We start from the raw sequence: 13,705 nt of genomic DNA on the forward strand, positions 1-13,705 counted from the left end.
GAAACTGACAAATTTTGTTGTCAGAAGACCTGCAATAAAGAAATGCTAAAGGAAGTTCTTCAGGCTAAGGAAATTGATACCAGATGGAAACTTGGATTTAAGAGCAGGAATGAAGAGCACAGGAAGTAATAAATGTGGGAGAAAATATAAAATTTTTAAGTTATTTTAAAGATATATGACTAAAGCAAAACAATGTATTGTGGGGTTTATAACATGAGTAGATACAGTAGAGATGACAACAAATGCACAAAGGATAGTGAGAATTATATCGTTGCACTGGTCTTTAATTTTACATAAATATTAGCTCTATGTAGACTATGAAAAGTTAAAGATGCATATCATACTTCTTGGAAACAACTTTAAAAAGTAGTGCCAAGATACCCTAAAAGACAAATAAAGGAATTAAAATGGAATACAGAAATATTTATTAATTCAAATCAAGGCAAGAGAAGAGGAATAAAGTTTCACAAAACAGATGGGACAACCAAACAACAAATAACAAAATTGAGATTTAGGTTCAACTATCACCAATCAGTCCTAAAGGAAATCATCTCTGAAAATGCATTGGAAGAACTGACGTGCAAGCTGAAGCTCCAATATTTTGGCTACCTGATATGAAGAGCTGACTCATTGGAAAAGACCCTGATGTTGGGAAAGGTTGAAAGACAAAGGAGAAGGCCGGATGGCAGAGGATAAGATGATTAGATAGCATCACTGACTCAATGGACATGAATTTGAGCAAACTCTGGGAGATAGTGAAGGACAAGGAAGCCTTGTGTGCTGCAGTCCATGGGGTTTCAAAGAGTCAGACATGACTTAGCAACTGAACAACACAGCAACAATAACAATAATTCCCTAGAGAAGGAAATGACAACCCACTACAATATTCTTGCCTGGAAAAATCCCATGGACAGAGGAACTTGGTGGGCTACACTCCATGGAGTCACAAAAGAGTTGGACATGACTTAGCAACAGAGCATATAACAATATTTAAATTAAATATAAGCAGACTAAACCATCAAGTAAAGACAATGTTTGTCAAGTGAGCAAAAAGATAATCTCACTGTATATTGACTACAAGGGACACTTTTAAATATGACTTTTTTTTTGCTGTGGCATGTGGGATCTTAGTTCCCCAACCAGGGATCAAATTCATACCCCTTGTAGTGGAAGCATGGATCCCTAGCCACCGGACCACCAGAGAATTCCCTACATTTTAAATATAAAGGCACTTATTGGTAAAGTATAAGAATGCTGCTGCTGCTGCTAAGTCACTTCAGTCGTGTCCAACTCTGCGTGACCCATAGACGGCAGCCCACCAGGCTCCTCCATCCCTGGGATTCTCCAGGCAAGAACACTGGAGTGGGTTGCCATTTCCTTCTCCAGTGCATGCATGCATGCTAAGTCACTTCAGTTGTGTCCGACTCTTTGTGACCCTATAAACAGCAGCCCACCAGGCTCCTCTATCCACAGGATTCTCTAGGCAAAAATACTGGAGTAGCTTGCCATTTCGTTCTCCAAGTATAAGAATAGGAAAATATATTATACATTATGCAAATAGTAAGCATATAAAAGTAGGATGGCAACATTAATATCAGACAAAATGGACTTGAAGACAAGGAATGTTACCAGAGAGATAAAGATGGGCATGTTATAGTAAGAAAAGTAACAATTCATCAAGAAGTCACAACAATTATAAAATGTTTATGTACCAAAGAACAGAGTTTGAAATTACATGAAACAAAAACCGACAGAATAGAACAAAAGAAAAGGAAATTAGTTTGAATATAGAAGACCTGAGCAATCTTATTTTCCTAGAACTAACATTTATAGAAAACTAGACACAACAATTTCCAAATATATGTTTTTTTATGAGCAAAGTAACATTTATCAAGATGCATTATTTCCTGGTCCACAAACTAACACTCAAACATTTCAAAATTCTTGAAATCTTATTAAATATATTCTTTAACAACAATGCAATAAATCTGGGGATTGATAAAAATAAGATATCTAGAAAATCCCCAACTATTTAGAGATTAACATCACTTATAAATAACCTATGATCAAATAAAAATCACAAGAGAAATTAGAAAATATTTCAAGTTGAACGACAATGAAAATATGACATGGCTAAAGTGGACTGCAGTGCAGCTTAGAGGGATAATATAATGTAAACATTTTTGTTAAAGAATAAAAGAATTTAAAATTAACAATCTAAATTTCCACCTTACCTTAAGAAAAGGGGGGAAAAAAATAGCAAACTATACCCAAAGTGAGTAGAAGGAGAGAATTGATGAAGACTGGAAATCAATATAATAGAAACTGAACAAACAATAGATAAAAACTATGAAAACAAAAACTGATTCATTATAAATAGTAACAAAACTGATGAACTCCTAGGAAGAATAATCAAGGAAAACAGAGAGAGAAAATGTGAATTAGTAATATCAGGAATATAAAATTGGCTGTTGCTATAGATTCTATAAACATCTAAAAAATATAAAATTATCAACAATTTTTTACTAATAAATAGTTTTATAGATTCTACATACATGGTGCATGAATTGAGACAGTTTACTTCTCCCTTTCCAATACATATACCTTTTATTATTTTCTTCCCTTATTGAACTGGCTAGTATCTCTATCCCATGTTAAAGTAGTGAGTGTAGACAATCTTGCTTTGTCAAGAGGGAGACATTTACTATTTCACAATGAAGTGTGATGGAGCTATAGGTTTTTATTCTAATTGCACTGGGAAATCATTGCAGGCTTTTACTTGCATGAGTGATATTATCTAATTTATATTTTTAAAAACCACTTGGGCTACTGTGTGGAAAATGGGCTCTAGGAAGAGTGGAGTGGAAGCAGTGAGGCAATCAGGAGGTGGCTACACTCTCCCAGGAGAGAGGTGGTGGTTCTCTGAACAGAGAAAAGGCAGTGGAGGTTGAGAGAAGTGGCTGTGTTGGGGCATATATTTTGGGGGATGTCTATTTGTAGAGCTGACAGGACTTGTTGATTTATTGAATTTGGGTAAAGAAAAAACCCGGATTAACGTTGTATACAACCATGTTTATTTCAGAATTTTCCCCTGTGAATTTTAGATATTGATTTATATTGATAATATATAATTTTGTATTGATAATTCATTTTCCTCTTTAGAATGGACCATTGAATGTGGATACCGTATTCTTAAAAATCTAGCCATATGTTATTTAGGACTTAATTTTTTTTAAAGGTAGAAAATTAGAGAAAGAACAGTGACCAATATTTATACCAGATTTATAATCAACTTAAAATATTAGTGTTCTGAACTAAATTTCTCTATTTTTCTTTTTAGGCTTATCCAAGACTGGTTTTCAGAAAGGATGCAAGTGGCCAAAGTGGATTTCTCTACAGTGTTACCACGCTTCATTTCTCTATATATCTTTTCCTTTCTGAATCCAAAAGATTTGTGTGCAGCTGCACAAGTCAGCTGGCCCTGGAAATTTTTAACTGAACAGGTTTACCATTTGTCACTTCCTAGTAATAGGACTCAGATGTAACTGTCATCTGTAATGAGGCAATGAGGGTAGCTCCTTTCCCTGAAAATAATAATTGAGGGTGTCTGAACCATAATTAATTTATTCTTAAGAGGAAAAAAATAGGGAATTTTTAATGGGGAATTATATTTAATGGGGGAATTAAATACAGTAATTTATTTTATAACTCAGGGGATATACACTATTCTAATAATTCACATAATTCTGATAATCTTTAAATAGTCAATTTAATTATTTAGAAAATAATTTATCTTGGTTAAGAAGTCCAATATTTTGTGAAATTTTATTTAAGATTTGGTTTTAAATGATATTGTTTTAGTCATGACAACCCACCTTAAAAATCGCTCTACAGCCACAGCTTTAGCTGCTCTCTCTTTGGCTAACCTCTGTTGAAGAATATAAAACTAGATCTTCTACATCCGCTGCCATTAATTCTGCCTCTGGCATGTTTATCTCTTTACTTGTAAAAGACTTAATGGAATGTAATAGTCGGCATACTTTAAATACAAATCAATAATTTACTCCTCTAACTTGTACAAACTTTCCAGGATGGACTTATGTTGATATTCTGATCTCACAGAATACCTGGCTCTCCATGGAGGGGCCACATGAAAAGCCAACTGTGAGCCCTGGATTTATAGCATTTGTGAATCCAGGTTTAGTGTTCTCATGGTATAGTGTTTCCTCTATTTTTGCTTTCAACCTTTCTCTGTCCTTACATTTAAGGAACATTCTTATAAGCAAAATATGGTAGTGGTTTTCTTTTACCACTTGACAATCTTTGACTTTTACCTGGAATCATTTAGTCTGTTCACGTTTATGTAAATACTGATACATTTGGGCTTAAGTCCACCATTTTACTATTTTTATTTACTATTTACTATTTTGTTTTTCTGTCTTCCTTTACGATTAACTTAAATATTTCTTAGATTAATTGTAAATTCGTTAGCAGTTCTTTCATGGCTACCATAGAGATTACAGCTCTTATCCTAGGGTTATTTTACTACCTCTGAGAGAATGTAAGCATAGAACTCTTTAACTCCATTTGCTTCCCTGCTCAGTTTCTATGCTTTTGTTCTCAAACATTTTAATTTTACACATAAACACATATAAAATATACAAATATAGATTAAGATATATATTATATGTAAATATATACTAATATATAAAAATATATTTTATAATATCTCTTGTTTATAAAATATATGCATACCTCATGAATATTTAAAACAACTGTTTAATTTAATAGTCAATATTATTTACAAATAAACTTTTTCTGTTATACTTCATACCTTTCTGCATCTCTGATTTCCCTACAGGGTTCAATTTTTTCTGAATTCTCTGTAATATTTCTTTTAGTACAGCTTGCTACTGACATTCTCTCAGTTTTTGTCTGAAAATGTCTTTATTTCACCTTCAAATTTGAAGGATATTTTCACTGGGAATTTGAACTCTAGGTTAGCAATTAATTAATTACTAGAACTTTGAAAATGTTCCATTGTTCTCTGGCTTTCATAATTATCTTGAAAAGTAGGGGGTTTTATTGTTGGTCCTTGAAAGGTAGGTTCTGTTTTCTCTAGCTTCTTTTAGGATCTTTTTCTCTGTCTTTGGTTTTCTGCAAGTAAGATCCCCTGGGGGAGGAAAGGACAACCCATTCCAGTATTCTTGCCTGGGAAATCCTATGGATAGAGGAGGCTGATGGGCCACAGTCCATGGGGTTGCAAAGAGTCAGACACGACTTAGTGACTGAGCAACATGCACAGAGAGGTGTGTGCGTGTGTGTGTGTGTGTGTGTGTGTGTATTTATCCTATTTTGTATTTGGCACTGATTTATAAATTGGAGATTTTATGTCTTTTACCAACTTTGCAAATTCTCAGATTCTGTCTCTTCATACATTGCTTTTGCTCCACTTTTTCTTTTTTTCTTCTGGGTTTCAATTTATTACATTGATTCACCATGTCCCATAAGGTTCATATTCTTCTATGTGTCTTTTCCATTGTTCTGGCTTTCAGTGTTTCAGTCTGGATTTTTCTTCTGGCCTAGCTTTCAGTGTACTAATTATCTTTTCCAGTTCAGTTCAGTCGTCTCCGACTCTTTGCGACCCCCTGAACCGCAGCACGCCAGGCCTCCCTGTCCATCGCCAACTCCTGGAGTTCACCCAAACCCATGTCCATCGAGTCAGTGATGCCATCCACCCATCTCATCCTCTGTCCTCCCCTTCTCCTCTTGCCCTCAATCTTTCCCAGCATCAGGGTCTTTTCAAATGAGTCAGCTCTTCGCATCAGGTGGCCAAAGTATTGGAGTTTCAGCTTCAACATCAGCCCTTCCAATGAACACCCAGGACTGATCTCCTTTAGGATGGACTAGTTGTATCTCCTTGCAGTCCAAGGGACTCTCAAGAGTCTTCTCTCCAACACCACAGTTCAAAATTATCTTTTTAGCTGGATTCTAATTTGCTTTTAAACTTGTCCCTTGAATTCTAAATTTGTTATTATATTTTTCAGTTTTAGAGTGTTGGTCTGATTACTTTGCCAAAATTTTCCATCCAGCCATTTAATTTCTCAAGTGTATTAACTACAAGTTTGTTTTTTTTTAAGTTCGTGCCTGATGATTACAAATTTTGGATCTCCTGAGGGTCTCTATTTACTAAAAAACAAAAGAAGAAAAAAACAATTCTTGTCTTTTTTGTGTGCTTGCTATTTTTGGTTGAGTACCAAATATTTCATATAAAAAATTGATGCAATAATTTGAGTCTCCAGATGATCTTATCTTCCTCCAGAGAGAACTTGCTTCTGGCATTTGGTTAGGCTAGGAATAGCTTATTTAAATCCAATCAGAGAATGAGATATTTCAAAGCTAGTTTCAACCTAATTCTTTGTGCATACTGAAAAGGATCTCAGCTAAAAGCCAGGTGTCATTACCAAGGCTATTCTCCTTTGTGGACTCTGAATGTTTCCTCTCTTCCTTGCAAGAATCCTTACATCTTAAGATGTTAAGAAGTTCTTAACCTCTTCTAAATCTTTCAGTCACAACTTCCTGCTCTGCTTCTCAGCCTTAGTTTTGCTTTGGAACTGTCAAATGTCTTGAAGTGAAAAGTGAGATTGAATCAGGATATTACTTTTCTGGGTTTCCTTCCTCTAAGGTCTTGGTTATACAAGTCCTTATTGAATTGGTAGCTTAAGTAATTGTTTCATAGTATTTTGTCTAGATATTTGATTAGATAAAACCACATGAAATTTGCTGTTTTCATATCTCAAAACTGGTTGCATATTGGCAGTATTATATGGGTCAGTCAAAGTTGTTCCCAGTGCAAAGGTTGATGTTAAACAAATAACCATACCGTCGCTAGAAGCAGAATTCTCAGAATCTGGTGCATATGCTATGGGAGCATTGAATAAGTGTACAAAGATGACTAATACATATATTCATATAAAATATAATGTTCATCAAATAATATTTTTCCTGTGGAGTAAGGTATGCATCTTATTTCTCAGAATCAAGTTTAGATGGCAATTCAACTGCACTAAAAATCTCAATGTAATAAGAAAAAATTATCTATGTGCCTAAAAAGATTAATTCTAGGAAACGGTCCTCGCAACTCATCTTTCTCATTTCTTTTTCTGAAGGATTGCTTATGGATGCCCAAATGCATTAAATTTGGATGGTTTCTGCCCTATACACCAACAGATAATGAGTACGGTGCTTGGAAACACCATTACATTGCTTGTGTGTCCAACTTAGATTGGCTAACCCCTAGAGAAGCTGCTGCTGTTTATGGGACTCTGAATGAACCCAAAACAGAAAATGAAGAGCTACAGGAGAGGCAAAGAGAAAGGTGTCTAAGGAAAATAATTTGGGAGAAAATTGCACTACATAAGAGTGAGTGGCATTTTACAACTTTATGTCTTAGCCAAGTATTGTAGAAACCAATGGATTTACATACAAGTTCCTACAGAAGAGGATAGCACCGTCTTCATGAAATAGCCTATAGGAGGCATTCTTTAAAGTATGTCAGGGAAAGCTCTCTATTCTTTACTATTAACTAAGAAAAGCAAAAAGATTTCCAATGAAATATGTAAGGTTAAATGCCAGTGCCTCCATGAGACTAAAGGTAAGGAGAGAGAAGCGCAAGCACAGGCAAAAGCAAATAAATGCATTCAGGACAGTTCAGAAGAATTAGTCTTGGTGACAACATAGGAAAAATGAAAATGGAAATGGAAGCAAGAATGACTTTTTTTTTTTAAGGTGGAAAGGGAGAAGGGATGAGACATGCTCTCAGCTAAGCCCTCTGATCTGCGCAGTATGTAATTAGCAAACCTGATCTGAGTTCTCCCATCTTGCTTTTTCACTGACTCACCCTCTGTGAGACTGTAACAGATGGGAAATTTACTTGAAGCCAAGAAGAAAGGCAAAAATGATGTGAAGCCTACAAATTGATGAACTGGTTTCTACAAGAAAAGAGTTGCTTATTCTCTGAGCTTTGTTTCTTGACCTGAAGTGACTGGTAACTTGCAGCTACAGAGCGGAGAGGATAAGAGAACCAAAGAGAGTCTGTAAAATGGCTGTAATTACTGCCATCTGGAATACTGCCCTGGTACAGCTTTAATTTTGATGGCTTTATCTGTGTAGACTTGGCTGGGAGAAGCTTGAAGTAAACAGCCAAGCCTGCTGCTGTTTGTTTTTCAGAGGAGTTGTTCAAAGTTCGACCCCCTTGGGTGAGTGGAACACACTGCTCTAGATTGTTCAAATCCAAATGCCAACCACGTCTCTCCCAGACTGCAAGGGATCGAGTGGGATTACACGAAACTTTGGAGAAACAGCTTGTTTTGTCATCTTTAGAATCTTTGCCCAAGCGGTAAGCAAACCTTCATCTGCTGAAGGTTCAGCACCTTCCCATGATACCAAGAATTCATTCTAGAATAATTTAGCTAACATGCAGTGGTCTTGTATAATTAAATCACTCTTATCCTATAAAATAGCAATAGAAATAGTTTCTTAATCTTCAACAACAGTGGTCTTGAGCATGCTTTCTAAAGTAAATATTTAACATTCAAAATTTACATTTCAAATATTCTTAACTCTGCAAAGAAGCTATATTGTGGATGTAGCAGTTTTTCTGTGTGAAGTTATTGAGTAAAAATAACATTTTTCCAGAATTATTATTTTTAATGGAGTAAGTATAACTGAATGGTGGTGGGGATGAGGCAGCTGTAGAAATAATGGGCATTATTTGAAAAAACCATGAGGCCCAGGTGATTAGGGAAATTTAAAGTATCTTGGCTGCTTCCTTTTCAAATGTTGTTTTGAACCCTTTAGTATGTCAGTACATTGGTTTTAAGTGCCCTACAAAAGTAAGTTCCAAGAACACATTCTAGCATCCCTTGAAGACAGGAGGAGACACCCAGTTGGCAGCTTTGGTCCCACTCACCCAGGAGTCCCCTTTGCTGACATCCCTGAAAACCACAGGGAGATACCAAGGGCCTGAAGCCACTTGCCTTGTACAGAGAACTGATGCCCAGAGGACACAATGGTGTTCACTTATCAAACTAGAGAAAATAAAAACTTCACTTTTCCCCCCTCTTTTCGTTACAGAAGCAACATTTCTGGATGCCATTCCTACCCTTTATTATCGAAGAAAAATTGGCGTGGAGTTTATAAAGATGACAGCAGTCCTTCAAATGCTCTTCAGCCACACTTCATATTAATATCATCTCGGATTCCTGCATATGAGGTACAGTGGGTTAGGAGGCCAGCCTTTCTCTGAATTGGGTTTTTTAATCTCCCCTAGAGTAGACGTATGGCAATCTTTTGGTCACCATGTGTATGAAAATGATTCTTCTTCTAAAAGGAAAGCTGTCTGATCTAAGTGGAAATGTACAGACCCAAATGGTTTTAAAAATCAGAAGCAATAAAAATAACCATAAATCAAAATTTTTTTTAAGTATTAAAGGCCCAACTGCCTTGCTTTCAGGGGTCCAATAAATTTTTGTTGAATTCAATTTTTTGCCCCTAATCCACAAAAGAGCAAAGTGATACAAATTATTTTTAAATTTCTTTGGAATGACCAAGGAATTTAATAATATCTTGTAACTAGCATTTCTAAAAAGAAAACTGTCAGAAATCTATTTTGTGATCTACTTAATGAAGGTGACTTTAAGTGAAAATATGCTCTTTCTATAATGAAGTTATACATTTTAAATTTTAATGTGAATAAGAAAAAAGCACAAAGAAGACATAGGAAGTATGTATACTGAGTATGCATGTATATGTACATATGCATGCATTGATACACACATAGGCATATATGTAAAGGATGGCATTAGTAGACTGTATTTGTTGGCTTACTTAGAAAGTTCTTGCAAAAAATTCTTATTTGTAAGAAAATGGTTGCTTTCAAGGTATGAAATCACTTCACTGTTGAACATCTAGGAATTGACTTTGATCATTTACAATGGGCTAGCTTAATGGATCCATATGAAAGCAAGATCAGAGTTTGATCTCCACGTGGGCCGTAGATAGTTTCTCTAATGTTTAAAAATACCTCATGCTGGGCACAGAGGATAACTGATGACAGAGTAAGAGTGAATAAAGTGGAATTGAATAAATCCATGATCCTGTTTGTCTTCTTTATGTAAGACTATGCCACACTCACTCATTTGACTGTGAATGTAATGGAGGTTTAGGTAAAAACCATGAAACCATATGGTAGTTCTCTATTGAGTTGAACTGTGATCTCCAGAAAGTGGCATGAGGTTTTGGGAAAAATCAATGCCTTCAGTGACTTTCCAACCTGACTGCTGCTAAGGAATTAACTTTTTCAAAGTGAAAAGTTTATTTGGTTGGTTGTTGAATTCAAAGAACAGTGGTTTTAGCATTTATTTAATACTAAATAAATATTTAGTATTGATTACTATTTATAAATATTTTGTATTTAGTATTAATACTAAATAAATATTGATCATTCAAAAATTTATAATTAAGAGAGAAACAAAATCTATTTAAGAAGTCCATTTACAAAATTACATAATTTTATTACTTTAGTGTATGTGTCACTGTGCATGGGTGTGTATAAAGATAAAAAAACTGGAAGAAAATAATTCACTAGTGTTTCTTTGAGTGTTGGAGTTACAAATGCACTCAAATTTCCCCTGTTAGAAAAGAAACAAAATAATTTTAAAAAGAAACTGCTGCTGCTGCTGCTTAGTCGCTTCAGTCATGTCCGACTCTGCGCGACCCCATAGACGGCAGCCCACCAGGCTCCCCAATCCCTGGGATTCTCCAGGCAAGAACACTGGAGTGGGTTGCCATTTCCTTCTCCAATGCATGAAAGTGAAAAGTGAAAGTGAAGTGCCGACTCGTAGCGACCCCATGGACTGCAGCCTACCAGGCTCTGTCCATGGGATTTTCCAAGCAAGAGTACTGGAGTGGGGTGCCATTGCCTTCTCCCAAAAAGAAACTAGTGATGGGGAAAACTTATCATCTTCCTCCTATAATTTCTGAAGAAAAACAATAGTCTTCAAAAATCTCAGATTACATAGTCACTGTTTTTAATTTATTAAGAAGAATTCTAAAGTAACAGGCTTCCCTGGTGGCTCAGATGGTAAAGAATCTGCCTATAATGCAGGAAACCTGGGTTCAATCCCTGGGTCGGGAAGATCCCCTGGAGAAGGAAATGGCAACCCACTCCAGTATTCTTACCTGGAGAATTCCACAGACAGAGAAGGCTTGTGGGCTATAGTCCATGTAATCGCAAAGTCGGACATGACTGAGTAACACATTCTAAAGTAATGGGCTTTGGTTCCTATTGGTCTGGTTTTGTTTTCTAGATGGTGGCGAACAGTGTTAGAGCAGGTATCATTTCTGTGGTGTATGAACACAGTGGCCTAACCTTGGAGACCCTACTTTATCTCATAGAAAAAGCTCTGGATGGGCAGATGGCACAGAGTGTGGGAATATTCAGTGACGGAGATAGCAGAGAAATCAATTTACTCCAAGGTAAGACTGGGGATTGGGAAGAAAAATTTGCACTGAGGTAGCGTTTGTCCACAATTTAAGGAGGTTGATATCCCAGCTCAAAAAAATCAGGCAGGAGGAGTTCTTCTTACTCCTTTCTTTACTGGGGCTTAGGAAGGCAGTCTCCAGGACTCCGTTAGAAATCACTGCAGACTAGCTGAATCATCACATTCAATTCCCAGGAGGTGAAAGGTACAGTGAAGTTTCCCATGCCTGGGAGCCTTCTTACTTCTGCTCTCGAGGACTTATTTATTGATTGGCAATCATGGGAAACATTTCCACTTTGAAACTTGGTTGCAAAGTCCCAGGACTTGACTGGCCATTGACCAACCATGCTGTGAGCCTGGTAACTCACACTGCTGCCCCACGGAAGCAGAAACACAATGTCCTTAACCTAAGCATTCAGTGTCTAATAAATCCAGAACAGGAGGAGAATGTTGTCATGTTGGAGTCCAGTGGTACCTTCTGTGGTCCTAACATGGTGCCATCATTGAAGCAGAGATGCCCTGCAGATCTTGGCCTTACAAGCAGATGTTGGCTTTTTGAACCTCTGTATTTTCACAACACAAACTGCTAAGAGCTTCTGTTAATGTGACATTTTGATTTCCTCCCCCTCAGGCTATAAAATTGGTATTAAAAATTTATTGAGGCCTGAAGTGAGAGACTTCTGGGAAAAATTAGGAAGCTATGTGGCCCCCAAAGAAGAAGGGGGTCACGTGGACCTCTTTGTACCACTTGGAGCATCAGGTCAGTTTTGAGAGTTAGTGGTCATACCTACTTTGTGATGATATTTCATGGATTTATAAAATGTCCTCAATTCAAATAACTAAGTTACATTTATTTTTTATTTTTTCTCCTTATACTTCACATACTCAGATATTTAGGGGGAAAGGACATCAAGGTTAGTGGTCAGAGTAAGCTGTCCCTAAAGAAACAGTCATTAGTGGTAAAAGCTAACCAGAAAAATTATTTGTTTCTTCTGGAAAACACAGTAAAATCAGCCTCCACAGTACAGGTGAAAATCCCAGACCAGCACTGGGACCATCATCAGCCTGTATGAGGAAACTTTCCCTGTTGGGTTCAGAATCTGGAAGGAGTGGGCATGAACTTGGTGACCAAGGACCTGGACTTGAATTCCACTCATGTGACTTGAGCTGTGTGGTCTTAGGCAAGTTTGTGAACCTCTGTTTCCTCATATGAAAGTTAGGATAATAGTACCTTACCTTATCGGGCTTGTGAATATCAAAATGCATATAAAATACTTAAATGTTGGAGTATTGAAAAATGATGAAGTGCCTTGTAAAGATGAGTGTGGTAACCTAGCATTTTAAGAGCCTGTCTAATATCAGCCATATTTAACATAAAAGCTCTGCTTTTATGAATTCATGGGCTATGTTTTTTTGTTTATTTCTTTGTTGTTGCTTTTTAGCCAAGCAGAACTTGGGAAAGGAAGTGTGGAATTAAAGTTTCTCAAACTGTTTTTTGCTACCCATTCCTTAGGGAACTTAAATTTAGTTCTTAATCCTTGGATTTCACTGGACTATTCAATACATACAAAGCATGACTCTGGCAGGATTTCTCTAGGCAAAGGAAGTATAGGAAGGAGTTTAAAAGAAAATGAAGTACAAATTATTGTAAAAAAAATAGTTTTTACAAGTATATAATCTCAATTATGTAGAAAATAGGGACAGACAACTCTAGGAGAAAATATGGCACACTATTAACACTGTCTAGATCTGTTATTTCAAATTTTCTTTTAAAATCAATTTGAAAAGGCTAAGTTACAAAGAATGTGGAAGGTGTGACCCCAATGTTTAAAATCTGTGTATGTGACAGGGAGGGTGGTAGTGGGGTGTGTGTATAAGAAGGGTTTGGAAGCATATATACCATCGAGCTGACTATAGTTGGATAATATTAGTGAGTTTTCCTTTCTTTTATAGTTTCCTTTTTCTTTGATCTTTTTTTTGGTCCCTATTTTCTGTAGTGAATTAGTATTACTTTTAAAATGAGAGCAAAACAAATTTTTTAATGGGAGTAGGGGGAAAAAAGGATGTTAAAAAGTAATGTATTGAAAGGCAAAGAGAATATGGGCCAAAGGGGGAAAGAACAGTAGATTTAGTGACACAAAAATGGTCTCAAGTGAAACTTA

General features: G+C 36.2%; 1 protein-coding gene across 1 annotated transcript in view; it reads left to right on the forward strand.

Moving 5' to 3' along the window:
* Positions 1–13,705, forward strand: part of ECT2L (epithelial cell transforming 2 like) — a 64,661-nt gene that overhangs the window by 18,799 nt on the left and 32,157 nt on the right. Inside the window, exons 3-8 of the mRNA XM_052646001.1 lie at positions 3,341–3,503; positions 7,170–7,422; positions 8,230–8,398; positions 9,136–9,274; positions 11,370–11,538; positions 12,175–12,303. Coding sequence (XP_052501961.1) covers positions 3,341–3,503; positions 7,170–7,422; positions 8,230–8,398; positions 9,136–9,274; positions 11,370–11,538; positions 12,175–12,303 — 1,022 coding nt within the window. The remainder of the gene's footprint in view (positions 1–3,340; positions 3,504–7,169; positions 7,423–8,229; positions 8,399–9,135; positions 9,275–11,369; positions 11,539–12,174; positions 12,304–13,705) is intronic.

The sequence above is a fragment of the Budorcas taxicolor genome, chromosome 9 (genome assembly GCF_023091745.1).
Source record: "Budorcas taxicolor isolate Tak-1 chromosome 9, Takin1.1, whole genome shotgun sequence".
Classification (NCBI taxonomy): Eukaryota; Metazoa; Chordata; class Mammalia; order Artiodactyla; family Bovidae; genus Budorcas; species Budorcas taxicolor.